The sequence below is a fragment of the Ailuropoda melanoleuca genome, chromosome 16 (genome assembly GCF_002007445.2).
Source record: "Ailuropoda melanoleuca isolate Jingjing chromosome 16, ASM200744v2, whole genome shotgun sequence".
In the NCBI taxonomy this organism is placed as follows: domain Eukaryota; kingdom Metazoa; phylum Chordata; class Mammalia; order Carnivora; family Ursidae; genus Ailuropoda; species Ailuropoda melanoleuca.
Genome location: NC_048233.1, coordinates 79,535,394 through 79,557,480, shown reverse-complemented (window position 1 = coordinate 79,557,480; position 22,087 = coordinate 79,535,394). Strand labels below are relative to the sequence as shown.

General features: G+C 40.3%; 1 protein-coding gene and 1 pseudogene across 1 annotated transcript; both read left to right on the top strand.

Annotated features, from left to right (window-relative positions):
• Positions 1-558: 558 nt before the first annotated feature.
• On the top strand, positions 559-1,536 carry LOC100478695 (olfactory receptor 1440). Its single transcript, XM_002928228.2, is given in 2 exon segments — positions 559-920; positions 922-1,536. Coding segments are annotated over 2 exon segments (948 nt in total). The 5' UTR covers positions 559-587.
• A 14,787-nt stretch (positions 1,537-16,323) lies between these two features.
• Positions 16,324-17,275, top strand: LOC100478950 (annotated as a pseudogene).
• The last annotated feature ends 4,812 nt before the right edge of the window (positions 17,276-22,087 follow it).

Sequence of the window (22,087 nt, the reverse complement as noted above, 5' to 3'; positions counted from 1 at the left end):
ATGGCAAAAGGCAAACTGAAAAATGGTAACCACATGCCCTAGTGGAGGTTTGTGGTCTGAATTCATACTACCTGTGCAGCTGAAGGAATCTTTAGCTGAGAATTTATTTTAAGGTAGTTCCGTGTTGGTAGTACCCTCAAGTACCAATCAGAAACAAATGCAAATCCCCCTTTAAGATTAAGAGAGAATGTTAAACCCAGGCTCAAATAATTTTCCTAAATAACTTTTTAAAGAAAACTGGGTAACACAAATCTCAAAGCACACAAGGAAACAAGACCTAATGGGTGAAAACCAAGAAGACATGGCCATGTCAGACCTATAAAGATGTCAGGAATGGCAACTGTCTCAATACAAATATAAAACAGATGGACCAAGACGTTCAAAAAGAAGGGGAATTAAAAATATCTTTAAAGACAAGCAGAATGAAGTTTCCTGAGGATTTCTGCATCTGGAAGTGTGGTGAATTATAGATCCCTAAANTCTGTTCAAATGATGAAGCCATATTCAAAACAAGTAAGTTTCATAATATTAAGATAGTCAATCATTAACCCAGGGACCTTTCTGCAGATTGAAGATACTTCAAGACAATGGCTGGAGGAGGGAACAATACAATAGTCATCAGATTCATCCTTTTGGGATTCTCAGATTATCCCAAGTTCAAGATTGTTCTCTATGCAGTGTTCTTGGGTTCTTACTTCTTAACAGTGGCCTGGAACCTAGGCCTCATCATCCTGATTAGGATGGACTCTTACCTACATACACCTATGTACTTCTTCCTCAGCAACTTATCCTTCTTAGATTTTTGCTATGTTACCTCCACAACCCCGAAAATGCTCTCAGACTTCTTCCAGAAGCCTAAGTCCATCTCATTTTTGGGGTGCACTATGCAGTACTTCTTCTTCTCTAGCCTGGGTCTGACTTGAATGCTGTCTCCTGGCAGCCATGGCTTATGACCGATATGCTGCCATTTGTAATCCTCTGCTCTACAATGCCACCATGTCACCCACCCTCTGTGCCCAGATGATGGTTGGAGCCTATATAACTGGTCTCTTTGGTTCATTGATCCAACTGTGTGCTTTACTTCAGCTCAATTTCTGTGGACCAAATGTTATCAACCACTTCTTCTGTGATCTGCCTCAATTATTAGTCCTATCCTGCTCTGAAACCTTTTTCCTGAAAGTCATGAAAATTGTGATAGCAGTGATTTTTGGTATGATATCTGTCTTTGTCATCATGATATCTTATGGTTATATTGTTGCCACTATCCTGAAGATCAGCTCTGTTGAAGGCAGGTCCAAGGCTTTTAACACCTGTACTTCTCACCTGATAGCAGTGATCTGTTTTTTTGGATCAGGACTCTTTGTCTATATGCACCCCAGCACTGATAATTCTCTGGGCCATGACAAGATGGCATCAGTCTTCTATACAGTGGTGATCCCCATGTTGAATCCTTTGATTTACAGTCTGAGGAACAAGGAAATCAAAGATGCCCTTAAGAGGTGTAAGAAGAGAGCATTTTCCCATTATCACAGTTAAAGGTCTGGTAGGCTGATGGCCCTGGTGATTGGAAGTTCTAGACTATGCAAGAGAAATGCATTTAATTTTATTCAACCCTACTGATCCTCTGGCAGGATTGCAAATGAGTCAACCCATCTAAGTCCAGGACTGGCTCAGTGCGATGCAAATCCTATGGCTTCTTTGAATCTTGACAGTTAGCTCTTCTCTTGTATACCAGTAATGACCTCACAAAGCAGTTAATAAATTAATTGTTATATTAATATAAACCTTCAGTTCCTTGGTGTTTGACACTTACATATTCTTTCAGAACTTCTGCCTGCAGACTGGAGAGATTAGGGCTAAACACAAGACCAATCATCTTTCTCATATACATCACAAGCAGAATCATGACCACTTCACCCCAGACTTCAAACTCTTTGGGTACCTGAGGAATTTCCAGTTAATTGAGATGGGGAAATGGAGAGAAGCATTACTTCAGGCTGTGACCTAACTTCCCTGAAGGGAGATCTGCCATAGGGAGTTTGGTCTAGAGTTTGTTTTCTGGGTTTTTATTTCTAGAACTCAACATCAGTAGCTTGTAAGTGAATGAACAGGGGGGTTTTCATGGTACTACTCTGATCTGGGAAAGCTAAAATACAAAGGAAAGAAATGATCATTTGGACTCTAAGATAGAGTCCAAATTATTATATGTTATTATGGCAGACTAGAGAGCATCAATGTATCCATCACTGCAAAGCTGAAGACATTGGAACAATTTTTGAAGAAAATATTTTAAAATAGATTTCTGAGAAGGCAAGAAAATAGGAAACCTTCAGAACACAAATATAAAGTAAAATCAGGAATCCTGAGAGTAAAGGCAGCTCTGAAGATGGCTTTCACAGTGGGAGAATCTGCTGAAATCTGAAAGGATCTGTATTTTGACAGGCATGTGAGGCTTGGGGAAAGAGAGACCAAGCCTGGCACTTCCTGGGACTGCCTGGGACTTTGATAGGAGACCCAGATATGCATATGAGGGTCCAATCGACTATACTTCAGTGTGAGAAGAAATTAAGAGAAAAAAAATTCTATCTCACAAAAAGGAAATCTTGACTCTCTCAGGCTTCATGCTGGGTATGGCAAAAGGCAAACTGAAAAATGGTAACCACATGCCCTAGTGGAGGTTTGTGGTCTGAATTCATACTACCTGTGCAGCTGAAGGAATCTTTAGCTGAGAATTTATTTTAAGGTAGTTCCGTGTTGGTAGTACCCTCAAGTACCAATCAGAAACAAATGCAAATCCCCCTTTAAGATTAAGAGAGAATGTTAAACCCAGGCTCAAATAATTTTCCTAAATAACTTTTTAAAGAAAACTGGGTAACACAAATCTCAAAGCACACAAGGAAACAAGGCCTAATGGGTGAAAACCAAGAAGACATGGCCATGTCAGACCTATAAAGATGTCAGGAATGGCAACTGTCTCAATACAAATATAAAACAGATGGACCAAGACGTTCAAAAAGAAGGGGAATTAAAAATATCTTTAAAGACAAGCAGAATGAAGTTTCCTGAGGATTTCTGCATCTGGAAGTGTGGTGAATTATAGATCCCTAAACGACCCTCGTAACTGAAACAACTGAAATGTTGGATTTGAAATAAAATCATCTATTAAGTGAATTTCCACTTAATGTAAAGGAGAAACAAGCTAAGACCCTAAATGAAGTGAAACCAGGAGCCCAGGGAAGGAAACAAGTGCTAAAAATGGCTTTCTTCTTGGAGAGCCCTGCTGAACGCTGGAGACCTTAGCTTCTGCTATGTCAACTACAGGTGGTGAAGGCTAGAAGACAGAACTCGGGACATGCCCCCGGGTGATTTGGACGGCAACCTGCACATAAAGCCCAGGCGACTATACCCTCAGTGTAAATAAGTGAGAATCCCACTGATTATGCTCAAAAAACAACCACCAAAAACAGCAGTTTATAGTAAATAAAGGCACAAACCGCTAGACAGAGTCAAGCCCCCATAACTGAGAACCAGTAGGGGGAAAAAATTGTCCATATAAACAGACCTAAAAACTTCAGATATTGGAATTATCAGTAAAGAGGATAAGGTGATTAGGATTAGCCATGGTGAAACAGATTAAATTTCCCCCAGAAGGAAGATATTTGCTCCTCAAAGGGAGAAATACTGAGAACAGGTCTGAGACCTGGCCAATCAGAGCGCTGAAAACAAGGGCATCAAAAGGAGGAGGCCTTACCATTTGCAACAACATGGATGGAGCTTGAAGGCACTATGCTACATGGAATAAGTCAGTGAAAGACAAACACTATATGATCTCACTTATATGTCAAATCTAAAAAAACAAAAACAAAATCCCAAACTTATAGATACAGAGATCAGATTGCTGGTTTCCAGAGGGAGTGGAATGGAGTGTGGGAAAATAGGTGAAGTTTATCAAAAGGCATGAACTTCCATTTATCAAATAAATTGTACAGATGTAAAGGTCAGCATGGTGACTGTAGTTAATGATACCGTATTGTATATTTGAAAGTTGCTAACAGAGTAGATCTTAAAAGTTCTCATCACAGGAAAAAAATTAAGATGTATGTTAACCAGATTTAAGCACAGTGATCATTTCACGATAACATGTTAACGTCCGGTCATTATGTTATACATCTGAAATTAATATAATGTCGTATGTCAATTATAATCTCAAAAAAAAGCGAAGGGAAGAACCTTGGTATATCCATGTGGTGGAATTATTCAGCCATAAAAAGGAATGGGGTAGTGATACATGCTACAACATGGATGAACCTCAAAAACATCGTGCTAAGTGAAATAGTCAGTCACAAAAGGCCATATATGGCATGATTCTATTTTAATAAAATCTTCAGAGTAGGGAGATCTATAGAGATGGGAAGTGGATTAATGATTGCCTAGGGACAAGGGGAGAGGAGTGATTGCTAATGGGTATGGAATTTTTTTGATGAAAATTTTCTAAAATTAAATTGTAGTAATGGTAGCAAAACTCTGAATATACTAAAAGCCACTGGATTGCACACTTTAAATGGGTAAATTTTATAATATGTGAAGTATATCTCAATAAAGCTTTTAAAAAAATGGAGAATGAGGATGGAAAGTGCTTAGGACCAAAGGTGAAGCTCTTGGAAAGGCACTGTTTCTGTGATGGGTATCCCATAGAGATTTGATAGTGAAAAAGGAAATGAGCCATGGAAATTAAAGGTCCTAAGAAAATTTTAAAACTCAAATAAAACATAGCCCTATCTCCATTCCTAAGTCACCATATATAAAAGAAACTGCCCTTCTTTTTTTTTAGTAATATTTTTTATTATATTATGTTAGTCACCATACAGTACATCCCTAGTTTTTGATGTAAAGTTTCATGATTCATTACTTGCATATAACTCAGTACACCATGCAATATGTGCCCTCCTTACTACCCATCACCAGCCTATCCCATTCCCCCACCCCTCTCCCCTCTGAAGCCCTCAGTTTATTTCCCAGAGTCCATAGTCTGTCATGGTTCATTTCCCCTTCTGTTTACGAACTGCCCTTCTTATACCAACATAAGAGGACACACTTTTACTAAGAAACATAGTACACTTCCATACTTGATTCCTGCATAGCCCAACACAGTCTCAGACTCTCAGACCTCAGGCTCTGGTAAACCATGATTGATTAATACTCCTAGGATCCTAGCAATCCCCCCACCTGTTGTGCTGTGGCATGGTACGGATTATCATTCACCAACAAGACACACTGGATAGCTCCATGCTCTTGGGACAGAAGTGAACCAAGTGAGGAACTGAGAAGGAGGAGGGGGCAGCCCCTTTGATCGGAAGTGGAAATGAAGAGATTCACCATAGGTTTCCTAGAAATAGCCTTTTATCCCCCCCTCTCTTTATGCAATTAAAATATGGCTTGTACCGATTAGAGTTACATATGGATTGCCAGGAATATGTTACATGGCTATGAAGATGACCGCATTAGCCAAAGGCAAGTAAACTGGACTAAATTTTGTAATATGTGAAGTATATTTCTTATGTATGTATGATGTATCTATTACAATGAGACATCAAAATGTGAGATCCTGTTAGACTTTCATTAACCAGTAGAGGGAGATCCATTGCAAGAGTATGTAGTGATTGAGAAGTTAACACAGACATGGCCTTAGGCAGATCTGACTAGTGACAGTGATGATACTGACTTTAGGGTGTGTAACTCTTTACAGTTTATATCCTCAAACATTTGGTCTTCATGACAGCTTGGCAGATAGATGAGGAAGCAGAACTTCAGCTCCACTTGCCGAGGCGATCTAGCAAATGAGCAGCAGATGAAGGGCAAGGCTTGCGTGTTTACAAGCATCACCCAAGGGGACAGAATGTTAACCCTCTCCTATAGTGGTCAGAAAAGATACTCTTTTTCCCCAGTAGTTGCCACTTTTGTTGGGATTACGCCTCCCTTCAAATACCTTGGCATGCATACCTGTGAGAGGCTGAATACATCCACCTCTGTGTTGTGCACAGGAGATAGGAATACTTCTCTTTGACGCTTCTCTTCATCCCAAGCACTCACAACCTCTCAGTCTCTTTTATATTTGTATAAAGATAAGAAAATTCTGACTGTAAGAAAATTCCTCCTTGAATGAAGCAACAAGTTCTTTTCAAGTGACTTCAACCTATTACTTCTCATCTGCAAAAAGGGACATTAACTATACTCTCTTCCTACTTCATAAGATGCAGAAAGAGGTAGGTGGAGCTAAACAACACAATACCCTGTCTTACCCTATTCAGGAAGAAGACAGTAAGCAGAGAACTTAGCTGTACTATAACCCAGCTGCACTATGCCCAGACTTCTGACCCAAGAAGTTGAGATGTCTGTTGTTCTAAGCTGCTAAATTTGGGTTAATTCATTATGCTGTAATAGAAAACTAATATTCTCATTGCAAGTTTTAGTTTGCTTTTTTGTAAAGCTACCCCCTGCCAACGTTGCAGTTGATATCTCAATGAAGCTATTATCTTCTTAAGGTTTCTTTGTAGAAAGGTTGCCCTATTCAATTCAAGAAATACTCATTATCTATTTGATGCCAGGCACTGGAACACAAAGTTGAACAAGTTAAAATTCTAAAAATCCTCAAAGAGGAGTAATACAAGTAGATGCATAACTGTTATCTGAGTCAGAAAGAGATGGAAGCCACGAAGGAATAACAGATACATGCCGTGAGAATTTAGGTTAGGGAGAATTGAGGGTGTCAAGATAGGTTATCCTGGAATGGCTGTGGGGAATATGATAGGGCATCAACAAGAGGCTCAGGAAGGATTTAATGCAGCAGTGACTATCTATGTGGAGTTAGAGACCACATTTAAATAGATGATCCCATCAGCAACCTAAATCTGGAACTAGTCCTGGAAAGAGAAGGAGGTGATGAGTGGTGGTGGTAGGAACCACTCAGAGATAGAGCAATGGACCCATGATTTTGGGAGGGTCTAAGGAGCAAAAAGTCACCAAGAATAGATTCACTGGGAGTTGCACAGTAGAAAAACAGGAAGTTTTGTTAAAGGGAAATATTAGAGTTCAAGATTTTGAAATTAAGCAGTTTCCCATTCTGGTGAGGTCTGGGTTAAGGCTGCAAAATCATGTGACTGAGGAAGCATAGAGTTTCAAGTTGGTGGGGGTATAGAGGTCAAGACACTGCAAAGCTAGCGAATTTGGAGAGGCATCAATCTCGAAACCATTTAGTTCATCTTTCTGGTTGACCTTAAACACAGAGGGTTAAATAAATGTGTACTTGAGAAACATGCAGAAGAATGAGATAATCACAGTGAGATGAAATCAATCTAGAAATATTTCTTGCATTATTGAACTTGAAATTTGGTCTTAGGGAGAGGCAATAAATGAGTGAGCAATAGGTCGTTCCTTGTCATTCCTAGCCATGTGTAGCTGATTGCCCAAACCCATTCATTGACTGAATGGAGAAGAGTGCTGTCTTGAGACATCAGAGATACACTAGAGGTAGTGCACAGAGGGAACCCACTGGGTTTTCCCCTCTACCTTTCTATCTGCCACACCTGACAGAATTTCAACACTAATTTTGGATTTTCAAGTCTAATTAATAACTCAGTAAAATGAAAGGATGCTTGATAATCCATAGCTCTCTTCCCCTCTCTTCTTCTCTTGCCTCCCCAAACCATCAACATCCATGTAGACTGAAGTGTCCCCTATTTGTCTGGCTTTTTATGGCCTCATAACCAGGCCTTTCCCACCATCTGGGATCCAGCTGGATAGTCCTCTCCAGTAGACATTCATCAGCCTAATGGCCTGCCTCTGGTCACAGCTGCCTCTTCTCCTTGAAATTGAGCCCCACTGACATAATGCTTAGAAGTACTAAGATCAATCAAGTTCAGGGTGGTTGTGCATTTTCCAAGTCACATCAGCTCTGGATCTTTTTCAGATCTATTTTAAGGAACAGCTCAGTATTTTACTGCACAGCAGCTAATTGGATACATGATTCCCAAAGGCTCCATGCTTGTCTGTGTTCCTGGTCTTAGCAAGGCTTCCTTGGGAAAAGCTTGGAGGTGGGCTTACTCAGCAGGGGATATATAGCAATGTGGCTTCCTAGAAGAGGCTCTATCCCTCCCATCACTCCAAACAGGACTGAAGAATCAGAATCTCTTTAAAGAACAGACAGTAGACACTGGGGAGGGCCACATCTGCCTGACACATGTCGTTGGGTGACTATTTTCTAGGTTTCAGCACCTTGCTGGTTTTTAGATCTAGTCTAAGACTAAGAATAGATTCCAAGAGACCACCTTCTCCACTTACCCTGGATCCAGAAAAATAAAATTTTATTCTGTTTTCAATAAGCTAAAACAACTATTTACATAGACAGACAAGACCAGCCTCCTACAACGTTGCCCTCTGTGCACCCCCTCCCATTATAACCCCTCCCTTCCTATTCCTGGGTTTCTTGTCTTTCTCATTACTTCTTGCCTCTGTGTTCTCATGCAGCCTTCCTTCATCTCTTGTGATTGGCACAGGCTTCCATTATGGCTATGCCAACTGCTGGTCATGATCTGGGGAGCAGCCTCAACTGAGGACAACTGCTATAGAGATCCCTAGCCATGGCCTTTCCTTCAGTCACCAAATCTGTTCCAGTTTCCTCAATCTTGAGGATTCTTTCACTTGACACTGCCAGCCACTGTACCTACTTTTCATTTCATTCTCTTCTTTAACTACCAAACTACCATTCACTTTCTTCAGCACCTGGCTTTACTCAAATCCCCTGGTCCCCACTCCAAGTACCCCATCTGGGATGGATGGGCTTCTATTGAAACTGTGATGGGAAGATCACAGCCTCCTTCCTACTTGCCACGTCCAATGGCCTTTTCTTCCTGTTTTTTCCTCTTTGATTACCATGCCATGTTCACCAAGCATCACTGAATGGTGAGGGCTCTGAAAATCAGGATAAGGAATTTGGATGACATCAGGATATTACTGAACAACAAACTAATGAATATTCTTGAGCAAGGAATAACGTGATTGATCTGTGCTTTAGGGAAGTCCATGTGCAGTTTAAGGAGGAAGGACTGAATTAGAGAGAGTCTAAAGTCAGAAAGATCAGTTAAACGGAAAGTGGCCAATCATGAAAAATCTGGTTATAACCCCGTGACAAAAAGGGACTGGGGTGGAGATGTCACAAAAGGAGGCCTTGATTCTATTGATGGTATTTTTATTCTGCAAATGTCAAAGAGAGTCGTTTCTGAAGTTTTGTCTTGGAGAAGAGGGACAGGGGGAGGGAAGGAGAGAGGTGGGAATTTTTTTTTAAATCACGGTCTTCAAGCATCCTGTCCTTTTACCCTTCAATCTGCAGGAAGGAGTGTTTTGATTTTATTTTTGCTATTTTTAATCTAGAAAGGATTAATTGCATACAAACTACTGCATTGGTCATGGTGATCCTCTCCCCAGTATCAAGCCTTAGAGAAACCCCAAGAAGGTAGGCATAAGGTCAGGAGCTGGGAATTCAAGGAAGGGGCCTAAATTTTTTAGCCTCATACTGGGGGACTATGGGCCTGGTAGAAGAGAAGCGGGTGAGGTTTGGGGGTGGAGAAGGGAAGCTATAGCAGATTTTTCTCATCTGGACGCAAGCTGCAGAGCTGCCAACATAAACAGGGTGTGGCCTACATCTCTCACAAATCCTTGAAGGAAGCCACATGTCCTGTGGGTTTGCACAATGCCCACTTCCTTCTGTTCCTTGCATGTCCCTCCCCAGGACACAGAAATAGAATTCAAGTCTTTTCAAGTTGAATATTTGATAAAGCATAAACAGAACGTACATGAGGGAAATCTGGCCCTAGTCAAACAGCTAAAGGTTATTTTCTTTCAAATTCCCTGCACATAGATCTTTTGAAAAATGAGGTCTATCAAATGATTTCCCCCCATTGCCATCCATTTTTCATGTCCTTCTGGGAGGAAACGGGATGTAGAGGGTGGAGCATGGACTTTGGTTTCTAGAAGACTTGAGCACAAATTCCAGCATTGCCTCAATCTGCTTTGTGACCTTTGGCAAGCACATCTCCAAAATTCCATTTTCTCATCTGAAAATACGTTTAAGAATGCTTTCCTTTCAGGGGCACCTGGGTGGCTCAGTCGTTAAGCGTCTGCCTTTGGCTCAGGGCGTGATCCCGGAGTCCTGGGATAGAGCCCCATATCAGGCTCCTCCTCTGGGAGCCTGCTTCTTCCTCTCCCACTCCCCCTGCCTGTGTTCCGTCTCTCGCTGGATGTGTCTCTCTCTGTCAAATAAATAAATAAAATCTTTAAAAAAAAAAGAATGCTTTCCTTTCAGAGCTACTGTGAGGATATTACGATATAAAGTATGCAAAAAGCCCAATCCACACGACCAAAAATGGGAGTATCTGTCTTCTTTCCTCTTTATTTCACAGAATCATAAAATCTTAGAATTTTATGGAACCCCTAAGATCACCTAGTTCAGACCCTCTCTCTCTCCCTCTCTCTCTCTCTTTCTCTCTCTCTCTCTGATAGCCTATCTTAAAATTTTTCCCAGTTTTATTGAGATATAATTGACATATGACATTGTATGAGTTTAAGGGGTTTAACATAATGATTGGATATTTTATATATGGTGAAATAATTATCACAATGGGCTTAGTTAACATCACCTCACATAGTTAAAATTTTTTACTTGTGATGGGAACTTTTAAGCTCTATTCACTTAGGAAATTTCAAATATATAATACAGTATTGTTAACCATATTCACCATGCTGTACATTACATCCCTAGGATGTATTTATCATATAACTGGAAGTTTGTACCTTTTGAACACTTTTGCCCATTCCTCCCACCCCCCACCCCCTGCCTCTGGCAACCCCCAGTCTGTTCTCTGTTTCTTTGAGGTCGTTTGTTTCTTTTTTCTTTTTTTTTTTTAAAGATTTTATTNCTGCCTCTGGCAACCCCCAGTCTGTTCTCTGTTTCTTTGAGGTCGTTTGTTTCTTTTTTCTTTTTTTTTTTTTAAGATTTTATTTTTATTTATTCGTCAGACATAGAGACAGCCAGCGAGAGAGGGAACACAAGCAGGGGGAGTGGGAGAGGAAGAAGCAGGCTCATAGAGGAAGCGCCTGATGTGGGGCTCGATCCCATAATGCCGGGATCATGCCCCTGAGCTGAAGGCAGAGGCTTAACCGCTGTGCCACCCAGGCGCCCCTGAGGTCGTTTGTTTCTAATGCCACATATGAGATCACCATTGTCGAGTATAATATTTTCTCCTTACTTTCAGTGATGGAAAATCCATGCCTTTCTAGAATATCCATTCCACCTTTGGACTGTCCTATTGCTTTCCTATAATCTCTCTCTCTCTCTCTCCCCCTCTCTCTTGATGTTACTCATTTAGTCCCAGTTCCAACCCTTGGAGTCATCCAAAAGATACTTCTACATTGAAAGGTTCTGTAAAATATCTGATGATTTACAAAGGTAACCAGTGTTGTTTGAAACATCATTTTGAAGCCAAAAGGCAGTCTCGGCTTTCACTGCCTCTGGAGACATCTTGTTGGAACCGGACCAGAGACTAGGATTATAATGGAAGCAGGGTCAGTGGAAGTCAACTGCACCCAACCAAAGCTGGCATCTTCCTTACCCCTGGGCCCAGACGGCCAGTCAGGCTGCCAATAGTGCTATTTGGGACATGTCGTATCCCACAACCTAAAGAGACCCAATGGTACTTAGGAGAGAACTGGCCTTCCTTGAAAGCCCTGTCAAGTCCTTCCCTTGGTGGCCAATTTAAAATAGCTACACCTAAATTTTATTTATCTCTTTGTCCAAGACCAGTGCCTCAGGCACCAGCAGAGATGGTTTCACTGTAATTCCAAGTGTCTGGTCTTAGCCGTCTGACTGAAGCCCAGAATTTAAGGAGTTGTAGTTGAGTCCACACTTTGTCTTTCTTTAAGAATGGTGAATCCTAGAATCACAGAATGGGAGAGTGGGAAAGACTTTTGAAGGAAGGGAAGATGGAGCAGGCAGGATGCTGGCATCCGCTCTCCCTACTGCTCTGACTTTAACCAGAGGAGCTGGACTTCACCTATTTTATATTCTTGACTTCTGCAGAAAATTTTGTTTTTAAAAAGGTTCTGCTCTTTTCAAGTGGAAATAAGGGAGGAAAGTGGACTAGAAAACATTCTTTATTGTGTAGACAGGAAATAAGAAGATGAAGACTCAGAATGGCAAAAAAAATTTTCCCAAGGTCACACAGCAAAAAGGCAGGAGAAACAGGACTTGAGTCAGCATTGTTTTTAAAGCTTTCAGTCCGGTGCTTTTTATACTATTCAAGACTCATGAGGATATGCATATGTGAATATGTTTGCCTCAAAACAAATCATCTAGTTTCCTTGGATGCTCTCTAGTTACCGTTGCGACTCCAGCTTTTAGAATAAGGTAAAGCAGAAAGAGCTACTCCTGGAAAAGGAGATACAGGTCCCAGTTTCACCTCTCCTACCAACCAGCTGTATAGACATTCACTCTTTCTCTTTGGCTTTACTTTTACTATTTATAATGGGGGAAAGGCTAGGCTAACTGGTTTCTACTTCTATTATTTTAAGTATATCTCCAGAATTTTCTGGGCATCCATGCAGCATTTAAAATAACATAGGTCCAATGATCTTGGGATTGGGACAGGTTTATAGTGAATATGTAATAAACCTTTATTGAGCCAGTCAAATATTTACTGGGCCAAGCACTATAACAGATGAGAAGAAAAAAATTGGTAAAAGCAGAAAACTTATTTCTTTCCCTACAAGCTAGTCTTTCTAGGTTTTCTTTTTAATACCCTACAAAATCGTCTGAACTGCACATACCCTCTGCACCTCAGTTATATGATTTATTTGGGAGTTACCATATTAGAACTTCCTTTCTCTTTATCTTGGTATGTAGCTTCGACCTTGTTAAAAGGTAAGCAGACCTTCCCAGGAAAGGATAAGAAAACTCTTACAGTGATTTTCAGAATTTAGATTCCACATAACCAATCTTGTCTAGTCAGTTAGGTTGGGGAAATCAAACATCTATTGTAGCCACACCTATAATATGGTCCTGTAGATTGCTCAGACCCTCTGCCAAATTCTTTTATAGCATTCAAGAAAGAGAACAGGCTCTGCAGTCAATCAGTGATTTAAATCTTGGCTTGGTCACTTGAGTCCTTGACTTGTTACAACCTCAATGAGCTTCTGGTCTGTAATAGGTGTCTTCTCAAATTGCTATAAATTGAACTCATTCAGCAAATATTATTTTATGTCTACTCTGTGCCAAAAACTATAGAAGGCACTGAGCTTATAATGTCTTCCCAGACTTTATAGTTAAGGATACAGGCAGAACAAGTCAGCAAACAAAAGGAAGTCCAAAGCGTGATAAGTGTTATGAAGTAAGTCAACATATTGCTGTAAATATTGGCAACAACATAAGTAAAAGGCATATGGTCAATGTAGCTATTGTTATGTACAAGTACGTGCACCTGGCTTTAAGCAGCAGGTGCAGTGGAGAGCAGACTCTGGATTAGGAATGGAGAGTCCTGGATTCAAATTCTGACAGTGCTGATCATTTGTAAGCAGTAAAAAAAATTTTTTTTTCTCTCCCAAACCTGATGGAACTTATTTCTTTTAATCCTCATATTCTATGAGGTGGTCAGTACTATCATCGTCTTCATTTTACAGTTGAGAGAAATGAAAAGAGGAGATTTAAGAGTGATGTGTCCACTTACCCAAGGCTGTACAGACTGCGAGTGGGGATGCAGGATTAGAGACTGGCTCTGGCTGACATCAAAGCCTGGCTTTAGATGCCCACGGATGAGGTAATAGGTGTGGGGATGCTGTGTCAACTCAAAAAGCTGTCTAAGTAGTGGTGGTGGCTTTCAGACCATGAAAACTATGATATATATTATATATGCACATATATACACATCCATATAAAATATAATATGCAATGTATTCATGTAATATACATTATATATAGTTATCCTTATAAGGACATTTAATGCATGCCATATACTCTATATCTGTACCTCCAGATAATTCAGGTCAAAATAACCAGGTTATTGATGTAGTCATCATATAAAATGATTGGTGATTCACTTTTATCACACTCCAAAAATGTATTAGACTATATGTCATAGACTCTGGCTTGATACGGGAAAGAATCATGGTGAATATCGCTAACATATACCTTTGATGGTGACCATGAATGTGAGAAATAAGGGAGTAGGGACTACTTGTCTGGCCATTTATGGTTTCTCTCCTCTGCTACACTGCAGAAAGAATGGTGTTCTTGCATCTCAGGGAAGCGTGCATTTCTAAAACTACTCGTCTCAACTTAAATCAGCAATAGCTTTCCTCCTGGCTTTTGAAGCAACTGTCTTGGTCTCCTAAGTTTCTTTTCACTGATATCCAGCTTCCACACCTGCTTCCACACTGGAACACTGCTCTGTTATATTTTTAAAATCGTATTTGATGACTAGTTCCCTGTTTACAAAGAAATAGTTAAAAATTTAAAAACAAACCAAACCAAAACTTCTGTTTTCCCTCTTGCCCATAGGAGAAAAGTTAAACTCCTTAGCATGATATTTACCCAGCAGATATTTGTTGAGCACCTACTATGTGCTGGGTATTGGTGTAGGTGCTTGCCATACTTCAATGGACAAGAGACAAAATTCCTACAAATCCTGGTCTTCCTTAAGCTTGCATTCCAGTAAAGGGAGACAGACAATCAACTATCAACAACCAATCGATTACATGCAATGGGAGAAGGTGATAAGTCCTATAAAAAGAGCAGAACAGGGTAAAGGGGACAGAAATTTGGAAGTGGAGAGAAGGCTGAAATTGAATATGAATATGCATGTACATGTATGCAATTATACATATAGCATATGCAATTACGTGCATAGTAGATACAATTATATACATACATACATATGAAACAATTAAACAAATGTTTTTGCCATCTTTGCTTTTGCTTTCAAGGATCTCTCACAATTTGCCCACCTCCCACTGCCTCTCAAAACTAGCTTCTGTTCATCCTCTCTTCACCCTGCTCACCCCACGCTTCTGCCATGATGACATTTTTAAGGTGTCCCAAGTACTATGCTCTCCTTCGCTTTTGCAAATGATTTTCCCATCTTTAACATAAAGTTCTCTGAACCAACTGCCACCAACCCCCTCACACACCAAATTTTCATCCTGCTAACCCTTTACTCACTGTTGGAAACCTCCTCAAACACAACCCTCGGAAGCCTCCAGCTGCTGTGCCCAGGACCCACACAATGTACGAATACTTCCCTCAGGGCACCTGTCACGTTGTGCTGTGGTTTATCTGTTTCCTGTCTGTCCCATGCCTTATGTTGAACATTTTGAACTTAATAAACATGTTTTATTACTTTCTACATCACCCACATTTAGCTCTATCAAACATATGGTGCAAGGTTTGTGAGCAAATGATAATATTTGTGCAAAATGAACACTGGCACTTTCCAGTGTTGAACCTTTTTTTTTAGATTTATAGTAGAGAGAGATGGGGGGGTGGCAGAGGGAGAGAGAGAGAAGCGGACTCCTTACTGAGTGTGAGACTCAGTCTCATTACCCTGAGATCATGACCTAAGCAGAAATCAAGAGTCAGATGCTTAACCAACTCAGCCACCCAGGTGTCCTGAACTTTTATTTTTAACTCCTATCTTTAATCTCTAAAGGGGATGCCAGTGTTTTACACCTCTATGTGCTTCATTCCACTGATTAAAGGAGAACACTTTGACCCCATAAAAGCTGGTCAGAACAAACTATAATGACAAGAAACACAGAATTGCCTCTCTGGGTATTCTAATTGCTGACATATCTATTTTCTTTAAAAAAGGAAAGAAGTATCTAACATAAATCTGAGTGGCTCAATAATCCAACCACAGTGCCTAGAAGCAAGTGAAAAAAAGGGGGTGTTTAGTTCAAGTTCTATCAATAACTTCCTTCAGTAAAGTGGTGGCATTGGCAGTGAAGGTCATGATCCAGACAATGCAAAAATGCCATTCGTGAGCTGTCAGTTTTGCAGGAATAGTGCGTCAGAATCGGGATGACAATGCTCTCCATGAAAGACCCGATAAATGCTGTAGAGAGGAATTCTGCATAAGGTAGATGTTGGACATTTGCTTTCCCGTGTCTCTTGTGACTCGGGGATGCTATGATTCCATGGCAGAACAAAGGTTTTTCTTCACCTGGATTTTCACTCCCCAGGAATCTCCCTTTGGGGCTCTGCTGGCAGCAGAGAGAAGATCCATGGCCATGGGAAGGAATGTCAGCATGACAACCAGTTTCATCCTTTTGGGATTTTCAGAGCATCCAGAGTCCTCTTTGTGTTGTTTCTGGGGATCTACTCCATGACTCTGGCTTGGAACCTGGGCCTCATTGTCTTGATCAGGATGGAGTCATGCCTCCATTCTCCCATGTATTTTTCCTTGGAAACTTGTCCTTTGTTGACATCTCATATACATCCTCCATTGTCCCTAAGATGCTCTGCAACTTCTTCAAGCAACAGAAGACAATCTCCTTTGTGGGCTGTGCTGCTCAGTTTTTCTTCTTCATTGGCATGGGGGGCACTGAATGCTGTCTCCTGGCGGCCATGGCATATAACCGGTATGCTGCCATCTCCAACCCTCTTCTCTACACAGCCCTCATGTCACCCACCATCTGCTTGGGGATGGTCATTATAGAATACACTGGAGGGTTGCTCACTGGATTGGTTCAAACGAGCTCCATATTCCGGCTGCATTTCTGTGGGCCACGAGTCATTAACCACTTTTTCTGTGACCTGCCACCTCTGCTTGTCTTATCTTGCTCTAGTACCTTCCTCAGCCAGGTAGTGAACTTTCCTGTTGTGTGTGCAGTTGGTGGGACATCAGCTCTTGTTGTCCTGGTGTCCTATGGCTACATCATTGCTGCTGTCATGAAGATTCATTCAACCCAAGGGCAGATGAAGACTTTCAACACCTGTGCCTCTCATCTGACCACAGTGATTCTCTTCTATGGCTCTGGTCTCTTCTCATATCTCCATTCTAGTGCTGGCTACTCACAGGACCAAGACAAGCTGGTGTCCATGTTCTATGGAGCTGTGATTCCCATGCTGAATCCCATCATATATAGTTTGTGAAACAAGGAGATCAAAGATGCATTGAAAAAACTCAAGGACAAGAAGAAGCAGATGTCCTCTCTGTGTCTTATAGTTTCTTGAGTTAAAAAAAGAAAAAATGACTTAAGTTCTACTGCATGCAAATAGGCATAACAATAAGTAAGTCACAGAATTTGAGTAATGAAGAAGGTATTTCAAGCAAGATCCCCAACCTACATGTCTACTGCACAGTTAAGCTCAACAAAGGTTTTTCTTCCCTTTATCTTTCTTGTCATGGACTGATGCAGTTTCGATTTTGGTCACTTGCAATAGAAAACAAATATTCTTTTTGATGACATTCTTTAGCTTTATGGCATCAGGCGCTGGGTCCAGGACTCTTAGAGCCAGTTGGGATTACCCCAGGACCACAAGCATCCACTGCAGACCTGGGTCCAGGACTCTTAGAGCCAGTTGGGTCATAACCCCAGGACCACAAGCATCCACTTGCAGACCTCTTCACAATACAATATGGCTCATACCAATCCATTCATCACTTTGCCTTGGATTCCTACCTATCCAAGGGTTGATACTCACCAGGAAGGCTAACTCTGGTTCAGGATCCTGAGAGCTCTAATGGGTTGGGTCTAGCAATGGTTGCTCAGAGCCAGGAAAGCAATGGGGTACCTTTAAAATATGTCCAAGATGAGCCAAGGGTCACATGTGTGGGGTCATGTAGTCCACTGAGCCAGAAATAGGAGCCCAAACCAGCAGATCTAAAGTTGTGAAGTCACAGTGAGCAAAAAGCAGAGATAAGTTTAAGTAAGAAATTCTAAAGGAGAGTAAAGGGCCAAACATTTCATTTTCATGACTGAAACCACCTAGTGACTGGGTGGGACCACCTGGTTTAAGGAATAGGATCAGGGAAGAGAGGCTTCCCCTGGAAACTCTAACTCTGTATCTGCTCCCTGGATAGTTCTCAGTCTTGATGCTGTATGGATATTTCCTCTCTGTTCTCACCCCATCCCCAGCTTACTTTCACTTCGTGTTCTAGAGTTTTTATCTTGTCTCCTGTATCTCTGGAATTTAATCTCAGCTTGTCCCACGAATCTGATATCCTTGCTTTCATTTTTATGCATTATCTCAGAAGGGACCCCACTCCAGGATGTGAGATGGGACAACCAAGTCAGTGAGAAGAACTGAATGTGGATTTTAAATCGTCTTTGATCCTATCTTACAGGATGGTTCTTCAGCAAAGGACAAACATTTCTGAAGTCCTGCTTCTTTAATGGTTGTGTGTATAAGTTGTGGTGAGTCATAACAGCCATCCCTAAATCATTTCAGCGTCAGCTATAAATAGTCTGCCTCAAGCCTTCTTTCAATTCATGCTGTTATTTGATCTAGTCTCTGACCACTTGCATTATTTGTAAAGTGTTCCTTGTTCCTTGACTTCTCCAAGCCAGGTTAAGAGTTACGGCAATGTCACAGAAGACTACCTCTTGTATGATTTGATTTACAAGAGATTTCTAGAAAAGACAAACTGTAGAAATGGAAACACATTGGTGGTCACCTAGACAGGTGGGAGCAGGCTTCAGCCATAAATGGGAATGAGGACACCCTGGGGAGTGATGGAAGTATTCTAAAACTGGATTGTGGAGGTAATTGTGCAATTATATGAATTTGCTAAGAACTCATTGAACTGTACTTTTAGAATGGGTGAATTTTAATGCATGTAAGTTGTGCCTTGATAAAGCTTTTAAAAAAGTGATAAACTATGAAACAGCAACAACAAAAAAGAAAGAACAGGAAACCAATGCTCTTAGCTGGGTTGGGAAAGAACACAAACACATATTATCCCATTTTTACACATTAGGACAGTGAGAAACGGTGACGTGCCCGATGTCACACAGCTAGTAACTGACAGAACACAGATGCAAACCTCAACTCTTCGGCCCCAAACCCATGCTGTTGACCCCTCCACTAGGTGAGCTTTCTTCCCTGTTGTGTGACCTGCCTCCAGTCAGTGCTGCTGCGTGCCATCATGAGGGACTCCACTCACACTGGGACGTGGTCAGAATGCGCATCGGAATGACATGTAAGCAAGAGACACTCTGAAGCCTGATGTCCTCAGACAGTTCATTTAAGCTGCTGTTGTTACTGCGTGATGTGCTCGGGTTCATTTGGCGCTTTTTATATGTTGCTCATGTGGCAGACAATTACTACTCTACAAGTTCCCACAGATAGCTTTATTTTCCATCGCTATTAAATTGGTTTTGAACAAGAAAAAAAAAAAGAGTTATAGCAATGTGCTCCCATCACATCCTCTATTTCTACCAGCACCTGTGATGCTTTCTTATTTTTTCTTGTTCAGTTATTAGTCTTCTCCCTGAGTTGCTAACATCTGTGTAAACTCCTCTCCATTAAAACATAAGACATGACTAGGGCAAACTCTGTGCTTAATGTTTGTTTCATAAATGAATAAAATCCAAATTCACTTGGCAAATGATTTTGAGATTTTATGCCAAAGGAAGGGAATTAACACTTAATAGATGCTTAGTATATGTCAGGCATTGTGCCCAGCAGTTTTTTAAAAATTGTTTCAATTATTTTTTTAAAGATTTATTTATTTATTTTAGAGAAAGGGAGAGAGAGAGAGAAGGGAGAGGGGCAGAGGGAGAGAGAAATCCTCCTACTAAGTGCTGAGCCTGACATGGGGCTCGTCCCAGGACCCTGAGACCGTGATCTGAGCTGAAATCAAGAGTCAAATGCTCTACCAACTGAGCCACCCTGGTGACCCAAAATTCTGTTTCAATTCTATAACATATGCACAGATTCCTTGCTGAAAAAGAGATTATAACATTATAGGTAAGAAAATGTCTCCTTTGACCATAGTTCTCAGTTTCAGTTCCTTCCTGCACTCCCCAAGAGGTAATGACTGTTATGTTAGTATGTAAATTTACGATTTTTCTGCATATTCATGTACGTACCATATATAATATTGCTTCATGTGACTCTGTATTTACATAAATGGTATCATACTGAAGGATGTTTCCATACCCCGTTTTTTTTTCTTTCAGTGTTATTTCTTGGAGCTCTTTCCATGCTATACATATAATATATGTATAATATATAACACCAATCTACCTCAGTATTTTTAAATTATTTCACAGAATTGTCACACCAAAATTTATGTAATTATTCTGTATTGATGGACATTTAGGTAGATTCCAGTTTTTGTTAGTTTATTACAAACAGTGTTGCAATATACATGCTTATACATACCTCTTCGTGCTAATACCCAATTTTTCTGGTAGAAACAGAGAAGTTGGATTGCTATTTATAAGGTCTGTCTATTTTTAAACTTTCATAGACACTGCCAAACTCTCTCTAAAGTGGCTACCAATGGCTATTCCTGCCAACATTCTAGGGCATCTGTCTCCTCATACCCTTGATGAAGGATGATATTAACAAAACTTAACTTTCTTTCTTACCTGATAACCTCTTTATATGTATTCTCTTAATTCTTAAAATGATCTTGCTAGATAAGATTGTTTATTGTTTTCATGTACATACAATGTACTACCTACTATATAAAGATTATACACACTCTTTTTTTCAGTTCTTACAACCACATATTAACACAAAATAGAGGTTTTAGCCATTTTTATCCGAGAAATGAAATAGTTAAGGCTCAGGAAGGAGGTCAAGCAAACACAAAGGCACACACTAAGAAGTGAAGGAGATCCTACGTGCATATCTACACAACACTAAGACAATAATTGAAAATACACATTCTCACATGTATGTTTGGCATTGTCCAGAAATGAAGAAGAAAATATTAAAGCAAATTCTATCAAAAACTATTTTCTCAAGTCATTCATAATTTAAGTGCAGAAAAAGAAAGGAGAACTGACTTCTGTTAAATAGCTAGGGCCAGCTTTGATAAGATCATCACTTATGTTATATATCAGGAATGACAGGCTTTATTTAAAACAGCATTATTCAAAAATAGATTTCTCAGTGGGACAGTTTTATAAATGGTTTTATTCCCAAGTGACCTTGAAACAAGGGAGAGACAAAAATGTTAAAACAAAAACAGAATGGAATTAATAATGAATTTGTAATGCTTTTCAAAGGTAATAGTGGTGATGACACTCCATCCCAACTTAGGTCATTTACGTCTAGATTTAGATTTAAAAAATGTCCAGTTGTGCTGGAGTCTCTGGTGAAGGAGAACTGTCTCGAGCAGCAATATCAAAACACTGGGGTGAAGAGGGTGATAAGGGAGGAGGAGGGTTGATGTTTTAAAGTCTACCCTGGATTAAGCCAGATAAGAGAGACAACATTGTATCAGCATATACAATGAATTGTTTTTACTGGAGGACTCTAGAAGAAATATACCATCAACTCCCTTCATAGCAACAACTTCTCTGTATTCCCCCTATTAACACTGTGAGTTGTATCACTGAACATGGACACATGAACTCCGTCTATACTGGCTGCTGAAAAGTTCTGATCAAAATCTGTGACTCATCTGTAGCAAGAATTTGGGTCATCTGGCACACACTCTGATTCTCATTCCTGCTTCTCTTTTGTATCCCTGCTCTGTGTCTCTCACTGTTCTTTATTCTATTACCATGTATATTTTATGTGTCTCTGCAAACTGCTTGCTCAAATATTTGGGAGCAAAGTAGAATATAAAAATGTCTAAAAGTTTGCTTTACACACCAGGTTGGTACATTTTTAAAAATTCTTTATTTAAATTAAATTTAGGTAACATATATTATTAATTTGGGGGGTAAAATTTAGTGGTTCATCAGTTGCATATAACACCCAGTGCTCATTACATCAAGTGCCCTCCTAAATGCCCATCACCCAATTACCCCAAGCCTCACCCACCTCCCCTCCAGCAACCCTCAGTTTGTTTCCTACAGTTAA